The 19382-nt window shown below is 55.6% G+C and overlaps 1 protein-coding gene across 3 annotated transcripts in view; it reads left to right on the top strand.

Moving 5' to 3' along the window:
* Nucleotides 1-17335, top strand: part of MYO1C (myosin IC) — a 38600-nt gene extending 21265 nt beyond the window's left edge. For all 3 annotated transcript variants that reach the window (XM_081890232.1, XM_081890234.1, XM_081890233.1), the window contains exons 2-32: nucleotides 1898-2056; nucleotides 2514-2629; nucleotides 3850-4048; nucleotides 4429-4509; nucleotides 5047-5226; nucleotides 5408-5506; nucleotides 5647-5760; nucleotides 6404-6475; nucleotides 6650-6769; nucleotides 6994-7079; nucleotides 7379-7484; nucleotides 7882-7962; nucleotides 8694-8785; nucleotides 9001-9095; nucleotides 9256-9302; nucleotides 9426-9506; nucleotides 9614-9719; nucleotides 10062-10179; nucleotides 10446-10559; nucleotides 10645-10721; nucleotides 10874-10942; nucleotides 11765-11849; nucleotides 11995-12154; nucleotides 13100-13183; nucleotides 13313-13406; nucleotides 13498-13553; nucleotides 13751-13886; nucleotides 14278-14348; nucleotides 14531-14628; nucleotides 15237-15336; nucleotides 15683-17335. In XM_081890232.1, the coding sequence (XP_081746358.1) occupies nucleotides 1898-2056; nucleotides 2514-2629; nucleotides 3850-4048; nucleotides 4429-4509; nucleotides 5047-5226; nucleotides 5408-5506; nucleotides 5647-5760; nucleotides 6404-6475; nucleotides 6650-6769; nucleotides 6994-7079; nucleotides 7379-7484; nucleotides 7882-7962; nucleotides 8694-8785; nucleotides 9001-9095; nucleotides 9256-9302; nucleotides 9426-9506; nucleotides 9614-9719; nucleotides 10062-10179; nucleotides 10446-10559; nucleotides 10645-10721; nucleotides 10874-10942; nucleotides 11765-11849; nucleotides 11995-12154; nucleotides 13100-13183; nucleotides 13313-13406; nucleotides 13498-13553; nucleotides 13751-13886; nucleotides 14278-14348; nucleotides 14531-14628; nucleotides 15237-15336; nucleotides 15683-15709 (3123 nt within the window). In that variant the 3' untranslated portion in view covers nucleotides 15710-17335. The remainder of the gene's footprint in view (nucleotides 1-1897; nucleotides 2057-2513; nucleotides 2630-3849; nucleotides 4049-4428; nucleotides 4510-5046; nucleotides 5227-5407; nucleotides 5507-5646; nucleotides 5761-6403; nucleotides 6476-6649; nucleotides 6770-6993; nucleotides 7080-7378; nucleotides 7485-7881; nucleotides 7963-8693; nucleotides 8786-9000; nucleotides 9096-9255; nucleotides 9303-9425; nucleotides 9507-9613; nucleotides 9720-10061; nucleotides 10180-10445; nucleotides 10560-10644; nucleotides 10722-10873; nucleotides 10943-11764; nucleotides 11850-11994; nucleotides 12155-13099; nucleotides 13184-13312; nucleotides 13407-13497; nucleotides 13554-13750; nucleotides 13887-14277; nucleotides 14349-14530; nucleotides 14629-15236; nucleotides 15337-15682) is intronic.
* Nucleotides 17336-19382: the final 2047 nt, after the last annotated feature.

Raw genomic sequence — 19382 nt, 5'->3', positions numbered from 1 at the left:
CAGAGGCTCAGGACCACGGGCAGGTTCAGTCCCGTCTGCAGACAAGCTGCAGGTGGGCCAGCCATGCCAGCCACGTGTCCTGGAGGAAGGGGAGGCTGCCCACTCCCAGCCAGCCCTGGGGCCTTTGCCTCCACCTCCTCATCCCAGGGAAGGCAGCCAGCCAGTGCAGAGCATTGCTGGCTGGTCCCAGACAGGCCCATCAGCTGATCTGGCTGGCCAAGGGGGCTGCCTGCCAGGGATGACCCTTCAGGATTTATGTGGGGCTGAGGGTCCCATGAGGGTCCTGCTTCTCCCCCTCCTTCCACCCTCCCATGGGGTGGGCATCACTGTGGCTTAGTCTCCCTTGGTTTGTGGTGAGTCCCCTCCCCCACTGCCCTCTCCTCCAGTGTCCAAAATTCCCCAGGTGCGTTTTGCTACTGACGCAGGTCCAGTGGTGATTGTGTGGAGATTTCTGGGCGCCAGGTTGGTAAACACAGTTTAAAAATCCATAGTTTCCCCTGTGTGTTTCTCCTCCTTGCACGCTGGGATTAGTGAAGTGTTGTAAGAGCAAGTACAATCTGGCAGTGCAGTTGAGATCATAGGATCGTAGAAATGTAGCGCTGGGAGGGATCCTGGGGGTCATCTAGTCCACCCCCCTGGCGAGCAGGCGTTCCGTTGTGGTGAACATAACCCAGATTCAAGGTGCCATATGGCACCTAGGTTATATATCACACTGCTCTCCTCCCCCACAGAGCCACCACTTTGTCCCCCAACTGTACCTGTGGCACCTGGGGAGACTGGGGCGGGGAGGTGTCCTTCACTCAGAGGTCTCTGTGTCCGGCTTGGATGTGACCTCTTGCTGCCGCTTTCCCCTCCTTGGCCAGCCAGTGTTTGGAGGAAGACCTCTGGGCTCCCTTTGCTGCTGGGGCTGAGGGGGCTGGAGTTTTTGGCTGGTGGGATGGGACTGGCTAGTGCCAGGAGCCCCTGCAGGCATGGGGGGGGGAGAGAGAGAGAGAGAGAGAGAGAGGGAGAGAGAGAGAGAGAGAGAGAGAGAGAGAGATGCTCAGCTGCCTCTGAGGCACCCGCCTTTCTCTCCCCACTCTGCCCCCCAAACTCCAGGTCTTCCCCCCTTGGAAGAGCCCCTCCCAGTAGCCAACCCCCAAAGGCTCCCTGCGGGGCCTGAGCAGGGAGAGGTTAAGAGGGTGCTTGAGGAGCGCAGGTGCGCCTCCTTTCTCCCTCTCGCCTCCTGGGGATTTGCTAGGGGAGGAAATGTTCCTGTTGGCATGGAAAGTTTCCTCCATGGGGGGGGGGGGGCTCTGCGCAGTGCTGGGGAGAGGCCGGCAGGCTCACTCCGCTCCACTCCACTCCCAGCAAGCGAAGGACGTGGGACGCTGTGTTCCCTCTTGCGCCAGCCATGAACGTCGAGGGCTTGTTGGCCCAGATCCAGCAGAAGAGGTCTCTCATCCCCATGGGCTTCCACCTGGCCAACCATTTGGTGAGCGCCCATGGCATGTGCACGGTGTTGCTGGCCAAGGGCAGGACCTGGAGGCCTGGACGGGATGCCAGTGGAGTGTGTGTGTGTTGGGGAAAGCCGCTCCCTTCTGCCTCGCAGCCTTCCTGGGAAGGATCCTGATTTGCATTGCCGTTTGTGGCTTCTGAGACTTGGACTCATTTACTCTAGGAGATGTTAAAACTTTGGTAGTGAACCAGCTGAGGGGCGTTGGCTGGGCTGGAGTGGGGCATGTGGACTTCCGTCCCCTCCTTGTTGTGGACATGCCTCTCCCTGAGCCCCACCAGCCCTTGCTCTGGCCTCCGTCCTTTGGCCCTTCCTTGACAGCCAGCCCAGGCAGGACGAGGCTTCCCTCCCTGTCCACCTCTGGCCGCCTGGCTCAACCTCCCCTCTTGTTGCTCCCTGTAGCCTGTCGGCAGTGACGGGATCCGGCTAGCAGCCATGGAGAGCGCCCTGACGGCTCGCGACCGCGTGGGAGTCCAGGACTTTGTCCTGCTGGAGAACTTCACCAGTGAAGCGGCTTTCATCGAGAATCTGCGCAAGCGGTTCAAGGAGAACCTCATCTACGTGAGTGGAGTGGGTGGGGCAGCCCCCTTCATCCAGCAGCCTCCTCTTTCCCTGTGGGGCTCTACCTGACGGGAGCCGTGGCCCCGCAGAGCCCCTCTCTTTGGGTGCTGGGCCCCAGCAGGGCGGTCCCATTGCATGTTCTGGAGCAGAGGGTCCAGGAGGGCAGACTGAGGTGCAGCTGCCATCAGCCCCACAGGCAAACATTGAGGGAGGCAGACCATTCTGCCTCCGCCCCCAGTTTCTCACGACATCCAGTAATAACCCCCTGAGAAAGCCTCCCCTCCTAAGCTGAAAGCAAAGTTGTTTGAGGGATGCAGGAAACATTTCTTGGAGGAAGATTTCAAGGCAAAGAAGAAGAGCGTCACTATGAGGGATCGGCAGGTGTCCCAGAGGCTTCTCTCTCCCCCTCCCTGTGCCTCCTGACCTCCCCTCCCTCCCTCCCTCCCTTGCTCTGCAGACGTACATCGGCTCCGTCCTGGTCTCCGTCAATCCCTACAAGGACCTGGAGATCTACACCAAGCAGCACATGGAGCGCTACCGGGGCGTCAGCTTCTACGAGGTCTCTCCTCACCTGTGGGTAACGCCAGGGGTCAAGCCAGCCCCCCTCCCCCTCTTGCTTGTCCTGGGCCACTGGGGCCGCAGGCCGCCAGCCACACCCAAAGGATAGGAAAATCTCTGTGTGTGTGTGTGCACACGAGAGGGCAGAGGGTGGGATTTTTCCTGCTCCCTCTGCCCAACATTCCCCACGTTGCTAAGAGACCAGTATCTTTGTTTGCATAGCTGGGTGAACACTCCTCATTTAGAGAGCGGAGTGCTGATTCTGAGCACAATTTTGGAGGGTTCGTAAGACAAAAGAGCCCTTCGTGCGCGAAACACCCGGCCGCACGGCTTGCAGGGCGTGTGTGTACAAAATCTAGGGAGTGCCTTTGCTTTGGGAGATGGAAGAGAGGGGAGGAGGGGATATCCCGGGTCACATTCTGCCCCCCTACCCATGTTCCCTGGGATTTGGCCCAACGGAAATGCTGAGTGGGCGGGGCGCTGTCTTTTAGATGGACAGGCTGCCTCCCAACTTCCCACTTGTGGGATCTGCCAGGCTCTTGATCACAAGCTTCAGCCTCCTTGAGATGAGGGAAAGCAAAGAAGGGAGGGAGTGGAAAAGAATGCTAAAATCGGGATTTAGTCTCTCCCAAACCCTATCAATTTTATTTATTTATTTATTTATTAAAATAGTTTGCTCTCCATATACCACCCAGGGCAGCATACAGCAAAAAGGTACAAATTCTCAATTATGACCCAGCAGACAAAATCCTTGGAACGTCGATGAGGATTTCTAGCAGTGGAAAGTGCCTCCCTGAGTGCCCAAACATTTGCCCTGTGGGCCCTGGGCAAGGCTGTTTGGGGGCGTCCTTCCCCAGCTGGGGCACCACAGCCAAGCAGCCCCTCACGGCCGCATCACGGGAATCAGATGCTGCCACAGCCTTTCCCTGGCCAGATGGGATCCGACCCGATATCAGTCTCAGTCCCTGTTTTAACCAGCTTTTACACTCGTTTTACATTTTGTCTTAATGTCAATGCATACTGGGTTTATGGTAGATATTTTGGAGAAAGAGCCTCAGCAGAAACTCTTTAAGGCACAGGCAGGTGAAGAGAGAAGACGTAGAAGCAAAACTCTGGCACAGGTGCCCCCTAGGCAGGCCTCCTTCCTCCACCTCCTGCAGGCCCTGGGAGCGCCGGATGGTGGCGCTGGCCGGGTGGTGACGACCGTGGCCCTTTGCTTCTCTCCTCCTCCTCAGCTACGCCATTGCAGACAATGCCTACCGCTCTCTGCGCACGGAGAGGAAGGACCAATGCATCCTCATCTCGGGGGAAAGCGGGGCTGGCAAGACGGAAGCCACCAAGAAGGTGCTGCAGTACTACGCCGTCACCTGCCCAGCCAGCGAGCAGGTGGAGACCATCAAGGACCGGCTCCTGCAGTCCAACCCAGTCCTGGAGGTAAGAGCACGAGGCCCAGTACAGAAGGTGCCCAGGCTGCGGCTGCTCCTTCCCCTCTGTGGCTTTTGGGCCTGGAAGAGGGGGGACACAGCACAGCACAGCCGCTCCTCCCCAGTGGACCTGCCCCATCTTTGTGGCCTGGTTTGCTCTGCTGGGTGCCAACAACCAAGGGAGCCCATATGCCAGCCCCTGGCCCAGGATGCCTGTGTGGAGGCAGGAGAGGCCCTGCAGTGGTCAGCACTTGAGTCCAAGTCAAGGCCAGCTGGGGACCAGGCTAGAAAGTCAAGCCAGGCAAGGCCTGCAGTCCGAGGGGCTGTGCCTGAGCCAGAGTCCTTTCCCCACGTCTGGAGATCAGTTGTTGTCCTCTTCTTCCTCTACAGGCATTTGGAAATGCCAAGACCCTTCGCAACGACAACTCCAGCCGCTTCGGGAAATACATGGATGTCCAGTTCGATTATAAGGTGAGTCCGTAGGAGGGCAAACCGAGTTAGCCTCCTGGTCCGTCCTGCTCTCCCCGCCTCGCCTGGTGACGTCGGGGGCTGAAACTGGACCCTTCTGCTTTGCAATGTGCACACTGGGCCACTGAAAACCCCCATCTTCTGAGCTGTGGAGGAGTAGGGGGAGCCCCTCTCTCTGTCCTCATGTGGAGCCAGGTTTCCCCCAGCCCCCAAAGCTTTTCATCATGTCCCCTGTGGAAAATGTACGTGAGCTCTTCTGAGCTCTTTGGATTGGAAAGACCGGCCCGGAAGGGGTGGGCTCCGGTTACTGAGATGAGGAGGAGGACAGAGCTCCAGCAGCAGGGCGCTCCAAGGCGGCTCTGCATGCAGGGCTGACCCCTGGTGGACGGTCTGCAGGTGCTTGGTGGGGAAACCCTGAGAGCTCTGGCAGCATCCTTCTTGCTTGGCTGCGGACTCCCTCTGCCCCTCTGCAAAGGGGTCCTGAGCAGCTGGCTCCCTTTCTGCCCTCGCCAGCCACAGCTGCTGCCTTCTTTGCCTTAGGGGGCTCCCATTGGGGGCCACATCCTGAACTACCTCCTTGAGAAGTCACGGGTGGTGCACCAGAACCACGGCGAGAGGAACTTCCACATCTTCTACCAGCTGCTGGAAGGGGGCGAGGAGGACCTGCTGCGGAGGCTGGGCCTGGAGAAGAGCCCCCACCAGTACCAGTACCTGGTGAAGGTAAAGCGCTGCACCCCCCCCCCCCCAGCAGAAGCTTTTCTGGGGCCTGCAGTGGGGCTGAGCGGTAGCTGAGGACCGCCTGCCTGCCTGCCTGCTGCCTGTCCATTTTGGGGGCAGCCAAGGCACCCCCCCTCTCCGCTGCTGAGGGTCTCCTCCCCACGTTCCCCATCTCTCTTGCCAGGGCCAGTGTGCCAAAGTCAGCTCCATCAACGACAAGAGCGACTGGAAGGGCGTGCGCAGGGCCCTGTCCGTCATTAACTTCAGCGACAACGAAGTGGAGGTAAGAGGCCCCGTTTGCTCCTGCGGCTGCTGCTGCTGCCTCCCCCCTGTGTTTGGGAGGGAGGGGGCTGGTCCTGCGTCCCCTTCTGTGGTGCTCTTCTGCTAGTGACCCTCCCTGGCCCTCCCCTCTTCCCTTCCCAGGACCTCCTGAGCATTGTGGCCAGTGTCTTGCACTTGGGCAACGTGCAGTTTGCTGCCGACGAAGAGGGCAGCGCACAAGTGACCACAGAGAACCAGATCAAGTACCTGGCCAGGGTGAGTAGCAGAGCTGGCAGGAAGGGGGCAGGGGGAGCGGGATATGGAGAGGAGCGAAAGGCTCCCAGGTACCTTCGGAAATGGGCCTGAGCTGCATCACTTGGAGGCTGTTTTTTAGGGGGGACGTGTGTGTCATAAAGTCTAGAGAAAGGGTTCTATTCTAGAAGGGATCAAAGAAAGGAATGAATCTGAAAGATGGCCAAGTAACATTGGGGGAATCAATGTCCAGTGAATACGAAGGCAGGTCACAGTTTTATTCCTGCAGCTCTTGGAGTCAGTAGACGGAATGCCAGAGGAAATGACTTTGGAGTACTTGAAAAGTGTGAATAAGGCCTTCAGTATATTTTGGGGGTGAGGATTAGTCACAGCTGCTGGAAGAGAAGAGGCCAAACCACCCCCCAAACTTCCATTCTCTTCTAAAGTGAGGAGAGATAATAACACCCTTTCTCTGATGCTAAGCAGAGGTGGGGCAGGTGGCACCTTCTCTCTCTCCCGGCTGCACTGCACCATCACTCCTCCCCCAGTTTGGGTCTCTGCCTTCCTCCTCCTCTCAGGGCTGAGAAGGAGCCTTTTCCTCTGATGTGGGCAGAGGCTGCTCTGGCTGTGGCTCTTCAGCCGTGGCTCTCCTTTTTCTGCCTTGCAGCTCCTGGGGGTTGAAGGGACTTTGCTTCGAGAGGCTCTGACCCACAAGAAGATCATCGCCAAGGGGGAAGAGGTAAGAGGGTTGGCCGGCTGACTGCCGCGGGGGGGGGGGGAGGTGACCAACCCAACCCAGGGGTGTTTCCTGGTGATGGTCACTGTGGCCATATCCATGGGAGGTAGTTTGGGTACCTGGTCCCCCCCGGGTCCGCTGGCCGGAGAGAGGCTGACGGCAGCTCCTTCCTTGCAGCTGGTCAGCCCCCTCAACCTGGAGCAGGCGGCTTACGCACGGGATGCCCTCGCCAAGGCCATCTACGGGCGCACCTTCTCCTGGCTCGTGGGCAAGATCAACAAGTCCCTCGCCTACAAGGTCAGCAGCCTCTTCTCCCCATGACGGCCGCTGGGTTCTGGGCGGCACCCTCCGTGGAGGAGGCCTTGCTTTGGAAAAGGGGCCCACAAGGAGCAGGCCTCCTTCTGCAAGGGTGGCTTTGCTGGGACAGGAGCAAAGTCCCCGTTTTCCAGGCAGGCAGGGCAGGGGGCAAGGGGAGGGTGCCGTTCCCAGCGGGGCTCTCACTCCCCTGTGCCTTTTGGCAGGAGACGGAGCGCCTGGGCTGGAGAAGCAGCGCCTCCGTCCTGGGGCTGCTCGACATCTACGGCTTCGAGGTTTTCCAGCACAACAGGTGGGTTTTCCTGGCTCCTGCCCAGGTGGAGGAAGAGGACGGGGCTGCCTGTCTTCCAAGGGGCTGCCTGGCACAGGGCTGGCCTCAGGCTGCTCTCCACCAGGGTTTGTCTCTGACCTTGTGCTGTGCCACTGAAACTCGGCATCCCCGGTTGCCGCAGGCCAGCATGGCCGTGAGAAGACCCAGCGCCAGCAGGGAGGTGGGTCTCGCTCTGCCACCCATGACTGTGCTTGTAGGGGGAGGGGGGTCAGAGTCTCTGCTGGGGCCAAGAGCTCTTTTCTGCCTTCCCTCCTTTGCAGCTTTGAGCAGTTTTGCATCAATTACTGCAATGAAAAGTTGCAGCAGCTCTTCATCGAGCTCACGCTGAAATCGGAGCAGGAGGAATACGAGGCTGAGGGAATTGCGGTAAGAGCAGGCAGTGGTGATGGGGGGGGGGCTCCTCTGCTCTCCCAGTGAGGAAGGGGCTGCCATTTACACCTCAGGAGGCTGACTTACTTAGTCCAGTTGAAAATAGAGTCAGCCCTTTGGCCAGCCGGCCTCTGCTGAGCCCTTGCCCTTTGGATTACTGGCCACGTTTCTGTTGAATGAGAGGTGCCTAAGAACGTGGCATCCATCACTTCTCCTTTGAAGGGCAAGGAGTTGAGGCCTTAGGGCCTGACTCTTGGCAATGAGGGGTTTCCCCTTGTGCCCCCTAAGGCCAAAGGGGGAGCCCAGCCGGCTGGTGCCTCCAGCTGCTCCCCCATGCGCCTCTCCTCCTGAGCGGGGCCTATTTCACTCAGACTCTCTCGCTTCCTTTTTGCAGTGGGAACCTGTCCAGTACTTCAACAACAAGATCATCTGTGACTTAGTGGAAGAGAAATTCAAAGGCATCATTTCAGTCTTGGTAAGTCCTCAAGGACGTTTTGAAGAAGAGGGTGTGAGAAGATTGTGGGCAGAGGGCCTTCTCGGTAGTGGCTCCCTCCCTGTGGAACACCCTCCCTTCAGATGTTAAGGAAATAAACAACTATCTGACTTTTAGAAGACATCTGAAGGCAGCTTTGCTCAGGGAAATTTTTCAACGTTTGATGTTTTAGTATGTTTTTATATATGCTGTGAGCCGCCCAGGGTGGCTGGGGAAACTTAGCCAGATGGTTGTGGTATAAATAAAAGTATTATTATTATTATTATTATTATTATTATTATTATTATTATTATTGCTGTTGTTGGTGGGGGGTGGAATAGCATTTCTGTCCCGTCCTTCCCCAAAGGTCCCAGGGCTGCAAAAAGGCAAGATTTTAATTGGTGGAAACAATTTACGGTCAAAGGAATAGGGAAGGTTCTGAAAACATACATTGTCTGTCTGCAGCTTCACAAGAGAGGCACCTCTGTTGGGAGGGAGGGAGGGAGCCCCACAGCCCAGGAGATGCCCTCCTGGGCCCCCACCCCCACTGCTCCCTCCTTTGGGCCCATTAGCCACGTTGGTCAGCGGGCAGCCTCCTGGGGACCCCTGCAAGCCCCCACCCGATCCTCCGGAGGCTTCCATCTGCTCTGAAAGGCTCCCATGATGGTCTTGGGGGGAGGAGGAGGGTGGTGTTTCCTGCTAGACCCCCAAGTCCTTCCATTTCCTCCCGGCAGGATGAGGAGTGCCTGCGGCCTGGAGACGCCACCGACACGACCTTCCTGGTGAAACTGGAGGAGACAATCAAGAACCACCCCCACTTCCTCACGTGAGTCACCCTGGGGGCAGAGGAGCCTCTCCATCTTCAGCCCAGGACCGGAGGCTCCACTTTGGTCTCTGCACCTTCTTTGAGAACAGAAGCAGCCAGTCTGCTCCTGCTGCAGGGACCCAATCCCCTCCAGCCCAGCCTTGGGACGCTGAGCCATTGGTTCTGGCTCCCTCCCTCCCATCTTCTGCCCATTTATGGGGTTTCCCTCTCCACAGACACAAGCTGGCAGATGCCAAGACCCGGAAGTCCTTGGGCCGAGAGGAGTTCCGCCTGCAGCACTACGCAGGGGACGTCACCTACAACGTGGCAGGTAGATGGCAGGCGTCTCCAGGCAGCAGTGCTGGGCAGCAGGGGGGGGGTCTGTGCCTGTGCCCCCCTTCCCATACAGACGCTGTTTCAGGAGCAAACCCTCTCTTCAGCTCCACCTGGCAGGGTCTTTTATGCTACTGGTTTTGTGCTTCCTTCCCCAGGTTTCCTGGACAAGAACAACGACCTCCTTTTCAGGAACCTCAAAGAGGTGAGTCCCGGCTGGAAGTGGGCCTGTGCCCTGGGCAGGAAGGTGCCTGTCCGCGCAAAGGGCTCCTGGGGCTAAGCCAGGCCCACTTTGCCCCAGTGTGACTCCCTCTCATTGCCCCCACAGGCCATGTGCAACTCGGAGAACCCCATTGTCAACCAGTGCTTTGACCGGGCGGAGCTGACGGACAAGAAGAGGCCAGAGACAGTAAGAGCCCAGAGAGGGTGGGAGGGTGGTGGGTGGTGGCTCTGCTGCAAGGCCAGGCGGCTGTGATCCTTCCCTCTGCTCCATTCCTCTCTTCTCCTCCCTTGCAGGCAGTGACACAGTTCAAGAACAGCCTTGCGAAGCTCATGGAAATCCTGATGTCCAAGGACCCCTCCTACATCCGCTGCATCAAGCCCAACGACGCCAAGCAGGCGGGTGGGTCTGAGCCTCAGTCCCTGCTTCCTTCCCAGAGGGCGGGGAGTGCTGGTGTGGGGGTCCTGGGGGGATTCTGAGCCTTGGCTGGATTCCCCTCTTTCCAGGTTTCTCATCCCTGACGTTTCTCAAAAACTCCCAACTTACAAGCTCTGGCTGCCGCCTAGGCCTCCTCTGATGCTGCCTGGCTTGCACTGCCCTGTTCTTGAAGGGGGGGGGGGGACACTGTCTGCTGTGGAAGAATAGATCCATAGGCAGCAAGAGGGCAAGCCAGGCGCTGGGCAGGGCGTTGGCCCGGCTGCCCTTTTTTACTTGTCACTCTCCTTCCTTCTGATCATTTTCTAGGCCGTTTTGATGAAGTTTTGATCCGGCATCAGGTGAAGTACTTGGGCCTGATGGAGAACCTGAGAGTGCGTCGGGCTGGCTTTGCTTATCGGCGAAAATACGAAGTCTTCCTCCAGAGGTAGGTGTGCGTGCAAACCCTGTGCAGGAACATTACAGCGCAGGAATGGATTTGGAGGGAGCAGGTGGCTCCTGGGGGCGAAATGAAGAGTGGCTGCTCTGCCTGCAATGTTGCGCCAAGGGAGGGGGAGCTGCTTGCTGTGCTGTGGCAGCTCCAGCCCCCTCAGAGGAGAAGGGCAGCAAGAAGATACAGCTTCTGGGGGGTTTGGGGCTCTGCCTGGCGCTCCCTTGGTCATGTGACCAGGCTACCATCCCTTCCATGGCCAGGTACAAGTCTCTGTGTCCTGAAACGTGGCCCACCTGGGACGGGAGGCCCCACGATGGCGTGGCTGCGCTTGTGAAACACCTTGGCTACAAGCAGGAGGAGTTCAAGATGGGCAGGTAGGCGGCTGAGTCTTGGGGTGCTGCCCCAGATGGGGGTGGGGGATAAACGTTCTCTCTCTCTTATGGATAATTTCCTTTCCAGGACAAAAATATTTATTCGTTTCCCCAAGACTCTCTTTGCGACAGAAGACAGCCTGGAGATCCGGAAACAGAGTCTGGGTGAGTTTGTCCATCGGGGAGTCTTGGGGCAGGGAATGCCTGGGGCCCTCCGGGGGTCAAGGAAGGTGGGCGCTGGGCCCCAGCAACCTTTGAGGCCACCGGGGGGGGGGGCATCTCTGTGCTCAATGTGCCTCTTCCCTCCCTGGCTTCAGCCACAAAGCTCCAGGCTGGCTGGAGAGGCTACTACCGGCGGAAGAAGTTTCGGCAGATGAAGCTGTCAGGTAAGAAGCAGCGACAGCTCTTTGCTTCTCCTCTAGGGACAGACCCTCCCTTCCCGTCCATCGCAGGAGCAGTCCTGCTCAAAGTGGCACCAGTTCAGCAGCAGGGCTGGCGCTCCAAGCAGCCCCTGAGGCCAGCAGGGGGGTGGGCAGGGCAAGGGCCTCCCTCCCAGGGGCGTTTCTGGGCCCTGTGCTCTGCTTGTAGCCATTTGCAGGTGGGGCAGGCAGGCAGTGGGGGCTGCTTCTGCGCCTTTCCTCAGGGCAGCTCTTGCCACAAGAGGCAGGCAGGCAGGCAGCTGCCAGGGAGGGACAGGGTGGCACACCCACTGCTTTGTTGCCCATGACTGGCCTGTGTTGAAGAGTCCGTGCCCAGCTCCATTGGCTTCTGCATCTGGAACAGCCAGGGAGCGGGGATTCATCTCATTCACCTCAGGAAGCCCAGATACCTACCTTGCGGGTCCAGCAAAGGCCGGCCAGCAACATTTCAGGAGGGAGGGTTGGGAATCGCAAAATGCCCAGAGAGCGAGAGAGAGAGAGTGTTGGGTAGCCTCCTGCATCTCTGGCAAGGACCCCCCTGGCCACCTCCTGAGGCAGCCTCTTCTCCCACTGAAGAGCCCTTGCTCTTGGGGAGTTTGTCTGCCCTCCCTTTGGCCAGAACCAGCCAAACCCTTGCAGGTGGTGCCCTGTGGAGCAGTGGAGAAGAAGTGGCCGCCTCTGTGCCAGTCTCCCAGGCTGCCCTTCTCCAGGCTCCTTCCACCATTCCTGCCCCCTCACCGCCACTGTCCTGTGCCCCTGACCCCCGTCTCCCCCCCTTGCTCTCTCCAGCCATCACTATCCAGTCCTGGTGGCGAGGGACACTGGGGCGGCGCAAGGCAGCCAAGAAGAAGCGGGCCGTGGAGACCGTCCGGCGGTGCGTCTGGGCTCCCTCTTCCCTTCCCTGGGCCGGGGGCGGGCGGGCACACCCTGCCCCTTGCAGGGCTTGTGAGGAGGGGGCTGTTGGGGGGGTAAGTGCCACTCTGCTCTCCTAAGAGGCCTTTCCCTCGGTCTCCCTGCAGGTTCATCAAGGGGTTTATTTACCGGAATTACGCTCGCTGCCCTGAGAACGAATACTTCCTTGACTACATCCGCTATTCCTTCCTGATGAACTTGAAGCGGAACCTGCCCCGGAACGTTCTGGACAAGTCCTGGCCGGTGCCTCCGCCCTCCCTGAGAGAGGTAGCCCTAGGGGTAGAGCAGTGGGGTGGGGTGGGTGGGAGCCCTGCCTCTCCCAAGGAGCTCCTCCTCCTGCTGCTGTCCCGGGCCTGGATCCAAGCAGGGGCCTGCGTGTCCCACGTCCTGAAGCTTCGGCCTTTGTCCATCAGCAGTTGTGGGTGACAGCAGAAGAGTGTCTAGGCCACTGTTTCCTGGCTGAATGAGATGCTCTGCTTTTGAATGAACAAACCCGGATCATTGTGATAGTGCTTCCCCCTCCTTGCAGTCCGTAGAGATTTTCAAATATTAAGCAGTTTATAAATGTTGTGTTGTTGTTGTTGTTAACGTTCCAAAGGGAGTCAGTAAAACAGACTCTGCAACCCAGTCTGGGAATTGTGGGACATTTGGCAGGGAGAGAAGAGGGAAGATTCTTGATGCCTTTGCCCTGGTGCCAGACACTGCCTCTCCCTCCTCTCTCTCCCTCCCTCAGATGTGATGTACAAGGAGCTGGAGGCCCCACAAGCTGCCCCACAAGTGCCAGGCCCATCTCCTCAAGAGGTGGAGGCCTGCTTTCATTCCCAAAGTGTTATTCAGGCAGGCAAAAGCATGAAGCGTGGAGAAAGCTCCTGCTCTGACCTCAAAATATCTAGCTCAGGAGGAGGAGGAAGAGATGGTCCTCTTGGCAGGGAGCTTTTGTCGAAGGAAACCTTTAAGTTTGAAGTTGTGCCATTGCCACCACCTCCTATTCAGGCCGCAAGGCTGCCCTGAACCCTGTGCAGATGTCCAGAGGGGGCCAGTTAAATCTGTGAGCTGGTGTCTGCGTGGGTGCTGAGAGCTTAAAAGCGGCCCAAATGCTCCTCCTTCCTCGTATGGTGTGCTGAGGAGCAGCCCAGGGGTGCCTTTGCCCTGCTGCTGCCCCTTGTGGTCTCCCTTTCCATCTGGCAGCTGCCTTTGCTCCTTGTCCTTCAGGCATCTCAGCTGCTGAGAGACCTCTGCATGCAGAACATGGTGTGGAGCTACTGCAAGAGAATCAGCCCCGAGTGGAAGCTGCAGGTGGGTAGCGCTGGGGCTGCCTCCTTCCCTGCCTGTCCCACCCCAAGGAGAATGGCTCTCTGTGAGCAGCTTCCAAGTGGCTCCTCCTTTCCCTGGGGAGCGCTGTGACTCCGCCTGTCTCTTCCGCAGCTGGAGCAGAAAGTGGTGGCCAGTGAGATCTTCAAGGGGAAGAAGGACAACTATCCTCAGAGCGTCCCTCGCCTCTTCCTTAACACCCGCCTTGGTGAGTGGGGCTTCTCAGGCTGGCCAGGGGTGGGGCTGCCATCTGCAGCTAGCTGCTTCCAACTGCCCCCCTTCTTTCCTTTTTGCGGCAGGTAGCGAAGAGATTAATGCCAAAATCCTTCAAGTGCTGGGAAATGAGACTCTCAAGGTAAGTGAGCCACGGAGGCTCTTTGGCCGCGGCTCAGGGGCTCTGAAGGAAGGGCACAAGGAGGCCGAGCCGGCCCAGAAGGGCTGGCTGGGATGGAAGTTGCCACTCTTCCCTGCTGCCCCCCCGTAGCCCCTTGTCTGGAGGCTGCTTCAGGCCCTGTGGAAATTTGCTATTGGGATTCTTGCTGCTCCTTTCAGTATGCCGTTCCCGTGACCAAGTACGACCGCAAAGGCTACAAGGCCCGAGCCCGGCAGCTGCTGCTCACCCAGAATGCAATTCTGCTGGTTGAAGAGGCCAAGGTCAAGCAGCGGATTGACTACGGCAACCTGTCAGGTGCGGAGATGGCGACCAACAAGCGCTTGGCTGGCCTGGGGGGGGGGGGAGAAGCTGCTTTTGGAGCAAGCGTTGCCTGGTCCCCGTTGTCGGGAGCTGTTGTTTCTGACACATGCATGCGGCCAACTCAGAGAAATTTGTTGTCCTCTGAGATTTTAGATGCACTTTCCAGAACGTGGCTGGCTGCTGGCATTGTGGGGCCTGTTTGTGGTCCTCTCTCCCCTGCCCAAGACCCTGACAGAGCTTCCTAGCTTGGAGCTCTGTAGGTGGCAAGAGGGGCCTGTTCTGCCTAGAGGGCTGGAGCTGCCAGTGTTGCCATGGAAGAGAAAGGTGGGCGTGCCTGGAGTGAGCCCACTTTGCCAAGCAAAATGGCCCTTTCTTGTCTCAACAGGCATCTCCGTCAGCAGCTTGAGTGACAGCCTCTTCGTTCTCCACGTGGTCCGGGAGGATAACAAGCAGAAGGTAGCTTCTCTGCTCTATTAGCTGTGGATTTGGGAGGGGAGGAAATTTGGGCGAGGGAACAGGCACATGCTGGATTTGGGGTTTGGTGGCTCAGTCCAGTGATGAGCAGCCAGATTCCCAACAGATTGGTACCTTGTGGGAATTCGAAAATCTCTCTGAAAGATATTTGGTTTGTTTTCCAGGGCGACGTGGTGCTACAGAGTGATTTTGTGATTGAGACTCTGACCAAAATTGCAATCTGTGCCAACAAAGTAAACAGTGTGAATATCAACCAGGGCAGGTGAGCTTGCCATACTTTTATTTTAAAATGTGTGCCTGTCTGATGTGGGTCATAGGAGCTACCGCCCTCCTGCTTCTCTTAAGAGCAAAGGCCTCCAGGCCTGCTCCTGCTTTATCAAGGGAAGGGGCAGTCTATAGATCAAGCGGCTTTGCCAGAAGAATGTCTTGTGTATTTTGCACTGCTGTGGAAAGCCAGTGCCACATCAGGCCACTGGGCAATGCAGACAAAAAGCCCCAATATCAAATCCGAGCTCTTCTCCAAGCTCACAAGAGGCCCGTCTCTTAGCCTCAGATTGTTCCTTTGCAGACAGCCATGGCCTGAATTGAAGGGATGTTAGGACTGCAAAAAGAATGTACGAGAAGCATGTTGAAGATTGGGTCACTGTACTTAAGAGACAGTACTAGTGACAAGCCTTGTTTGTTGGGTTTGGTTTTAATCCTGCCTTTTATTGTCAAATCATACCAATTTCCGTCTATTAATCCCACCCCTGGGTATGTGGTGACATGGATTTGACGGGGCTGAGCTAGGTCCCAAGTTCCGCTTTTGTGATTTGAGCCAAGATGCCCCAGTAGAGCTGCCCCAACTCTTCTCCTTCCCTTTCTCTACAGCATAAAGTTCACTGTTGGGCAAGGCAAAGAGGGCATCATTGATTTCACATCGGGATCCGAACTGCTGGTCACCAAAGCCAAGAACGGCCACCTTGCGGTTGTAAGTAGCATTGGGCTGGCCAAGCTCAGAGTGGCTCCCCCCTCCTGCCCACCCCCCAGGAGTCACTCCATGCTGCTCCTAAGCCAGTCTCTGTGAGGTGCTATGATGGCAGCTCTCCCTCTCCCCTGTGACCCTGCAGGTGCCATAGGCTGGGCACAAAAGCCTTTATGCAGCTGTTCATGCTGCATCAGGAGCCTCTCATCCCTCTTGGCAAAGCCCTGCCTCAGTTCCTGCTCAGGGCTGACCAGGCTCCTTGCCAGCTCACCTTGTTCAGTTCTAAGCAGGAATAGCTGCTTTGGGCTAGCTGTTGCTCTCCTTCCACAGCTGACCTTTGTCTTCTTCTCAGGTGGCTCCTCGTCTGAATTCTCGATGACAAAAGCTGCCCTTCCGCAAGGGACTTCTTCGTCGGACGACATTCTGTAATCCTGGCTGGACACTTTCCCTGCCAACCTTTTTGGGGGTGGGGGCTGCTTTGCAGACCTTCTTTCTAGCTACCAAAGACCTGCAGATCCAAAGAATGATCCTCTAATTATGTCCTTTGGTTTCCATCGTACCAGGCAGGAACCTTTTGTCACAGCAGTGGTGGCTGCTCTGTCCCCTGGGCATCGAACGGCTGTGTGCCACATCAAGGCCAGACCCAGAACAGCAGCAGCAGCAGCAGCGAGAGAACCAGTAGAGCTGCCGGCCAACTAAACGAAATGCCAAATTTTATACTAAAAATATTTTATGAAGATGTTTTCTCCTAGATTTTTTGATGCTTTGTATGAAAATGTAAAAGCCATAATACATGTGTGTAATTCTGTTAGTACGCCCTAGCTCATTGTATGGGATGTTTGCACTTTGAAAACTATTTTCTTATTTTTAATTGGAAGAGCTGTGATAGCAATCTATAATTAATGCCCGTCTGCCTTGCCCTGACCTTCTCATTTCCTCAGTTCAGTCTTGTGGCATCTTGCATCAAAAACGTGGGCCGCTTTTGCTGCAAGGGAGGACTGGCATGCTTGCACCTCTATCCATATGTGCTGGGAGGGGCTTCTGGTCCTTTGTGGCTATTTGCCTGGAATAGCCGTCTGCCCCAGGCCTTATTGCAGCCAGCTTAGTTGGGACAGTTGGCAATGATGGCTTCCTTCCCCCACATGCTACCTCTGGGGTTTCTCCCCCTGCAAGTTACTGCCCTCCCCGCTATGAACTTTCATCCCATCTACCCCCAGCCTTTGCAGGGTATTTTATCATGAAGTGACAAGCATGGAAACAGAACCAGAGCTTTTTAAATGCCTTTTCAAATAAAGTGCAGTTTTAAGAATGCAAAGGTGCTTAATTTAGGCTCCAGTGTTTGGCTGCTCCAGTGGGAACCCCTGGGTTTTGGAAGCAAAAGTATTGTTTTTTTTACCACCATTAAGACACTAAACCAACCTTTTGGTTTTAGGTGAGTTTTTTGTGAAACAGTTCCATCTGGTGTCCAAATATCGTTTTAAATCTGAATGTTCAAATGAGATGAAAAGCCCTATTCATTGAGTCAGAATTCTTTTCATTTCTTAATTGCCCGGTGGAGCCATGATTTGTCTTTTACAGGACCCACAAAAGTTTGAGCACTTCTTTAATCCCATAAAACAAAAAAAAGGAGGAGCTATGATATCTTTTGAAGGTAGTTACAAGTCATCAGTAACAGCAGCTGCAGTGCTTTCAAGGACAATTACTCAAGATAAAGGAAAAACTTCTTTAGTGTAAAAATGTGAATACGAGTCACTTTTGTGGTTGGACTGGACAAGCTTAAAGGCACTATTTGATTTTGCATTACTGATGGGCAAGATGTAGAACTTGGTGTGCTTGTATCCTCAGCCTCCTGCTGCTGCTGCTGACCTTCAGAAGCCCAATTAGATTTTCTTTTCCGACGGGAATAAATGTTGCACCAGGCCTGGAATGCTGTCCATGCTATAGTGTATATAAGATTTAATGCACTATTGCTATATAAATGCCAAATAAATTTTTACTAAAATCAGATTTTTCTTTGTATTGCAAACTAGCTTTAAAGTGCACTGGGACATTGTCCATGAATGACAGGGGGCAGGCTGTGGCTTTAGCTATGGAGATCTCTTAGCCTGGGTCAGATGTAAAAGCTGCAGGAGGAGGTGCGCATTTGGCCTAGCCTAGAAATTACAGCTCGGTGGAAGCTACTCAATCACAGCACTGTCAGTTTAAAAGGAGCTGAAATCCAGAGAAGCCACTGGTAGGCAGACTGGAGTCGAGCTGCCTGGCTCTTAGCCCAAGGGTGGGGGCTGGGATGGATGTGCAGAGGCACATCCAGGAGACCATTTTCCTACCCAGCCTCATCTAATAAAGGAAAGGACCCTCGCCACCCCTCAGATTGTTCCTCCTTCAGAGTTTGATGATCTTCCTCATCATTGCAGTTTGGGGCTGGGCTGCACTTTGTCCACCTAGCCCAAGGCTGCAGCACACACACCCCCCCCGCAAAGCCACCATTACCTTGGCTTTGTGGGCCAGAAACCCCCCCCCAAAACAGACACTATGCCAGATACTCCAGCTGGAGAATTACTCTCACCTTACATAAGGCAGCATCCTGTATGGCTTTAATTGGCCTGGAAAACCCTTTATTTTGTAAAATATATATACCAGTACACAATACAAGTTCAGAGGGTAGTTGAAGGTAGAAGAGGAGAAATTGGGGTGACTTTCACAGACGACCCATTTTGGGATGGACAGTGGTGGCAACTCAAATCTTCCCATTAGTGTGCTCAATTCTTGCTTTCAACTGATAACCAAAAAGTGGCAATGGTCTTTTCTGGTTGGAGTTTTTGAAAACTGGTCCCATGAAGCAGAATTACCTGTGAAGAAACTAGAACCTCCCAATTCCAACCTCTTCCTAGGGAATAGTTGATGGGGACCCCAAAGATGCAATAGCAGCCAGCAGCTGGGCACTGCCAGACTCCTACAGCACCATTTTCCTTCCTTGTATCAAAAATTCATGTAACAGAATGGTTGCTGCCCAGCACTGAGGGAAGTGGCAGATCGCTAAGTGACAGTGCCTGCAATGGCAGCCAGGGATGGGGTGGATGTTGAGCAGAAAATTTCTTGCCCTTGTCTGCCTCTACTTCACTGCTCCTGGAGCTTGACGTGCCAGCCTCTCCCTCTATAGAGTCCAATATGGTTCCAGCTAGCAGCAAAGAAAGATGAAGCAAGCAGCCTCAGAATGAGGCCTAATGGCAAACTACTGCAATCCCCCTTGCTGGGCAGTCCTTGGTAGAAACCGTCTGCTGTCACCTGTTCAGTCAGAAAGGGGAGGGCACAAGTATTATGGGTGTGTGACCTGTTTCTCATCAGAGCTGTAGTACAGTTGGTGCTGCAAAGCAGCTTCCCTCATCTTGCACCCACTAAAGTATAAATAGCTAAAAAGTATGAAGAGTCCATGCAAGTGTAAGGAACCGTTTGTGCAACTGCACACCTTTCACACAACACTAGTATGATCTGTTCATTGCGTTTCTGTGGACTGGAGGGGGCTGAAGGCCACTGCCCTAGGAACACATGAGGAGGACCAGGCTCCTGGCTCCGATCGCCAAACAAGGCACGCAAGATGGCCACTCCATGGTCCAATACAAAGGGGTGCTGGGACCAGTCATTTGCGCCGGACTATATTTTAATGGACGGGTGGTTCTTGTGGCACGCTAGATGCTCACTCTTTTCAGATATCCCCCTAAGAAATGGATCCATTAACCTCAGTTCTATGTGCAGGTAGGAGCAGTAGCAGCTGTTAGCACAAGGGCAATGCCAGAACCTCACTTGCCCCAAACAAATCCGTTAATGTGCAGACTCGCCATACCACTGGCTCATTTGGCATTTTGAGAAATGGAGAGTGGGAGAAGGGAACAGGCTGTTGAAAGGAATGGGCACTTGAATCAAGCAATCCATTTTAACCCTCCAATACCAACTACAATTCTTGGCATCATTCAAGAGGGAAACACTGTTAAAAGCCCCAAGCCCCTACCCACTCACCAAGAAGGGCACTGAAAGGCATCACTAAGCATATTACT

The sequence above is a fragment of the Podarcis melisellensis genome (genome assembly GCF_964234715.1).
Source record: "Podarcis melisellensis genome assembly, chromosome: 15".
Lineage (NCBI taxonomy): Eukaryota > Metazoa > Chordata > Lepidosauria > Squamata > Lacertidae > Podarcis > Podarcis melisellensis.
Note: the sequence above shows the minus strand (reverse complement) of the source record. Positions and strands in the feature narration are given on the sequence as shown.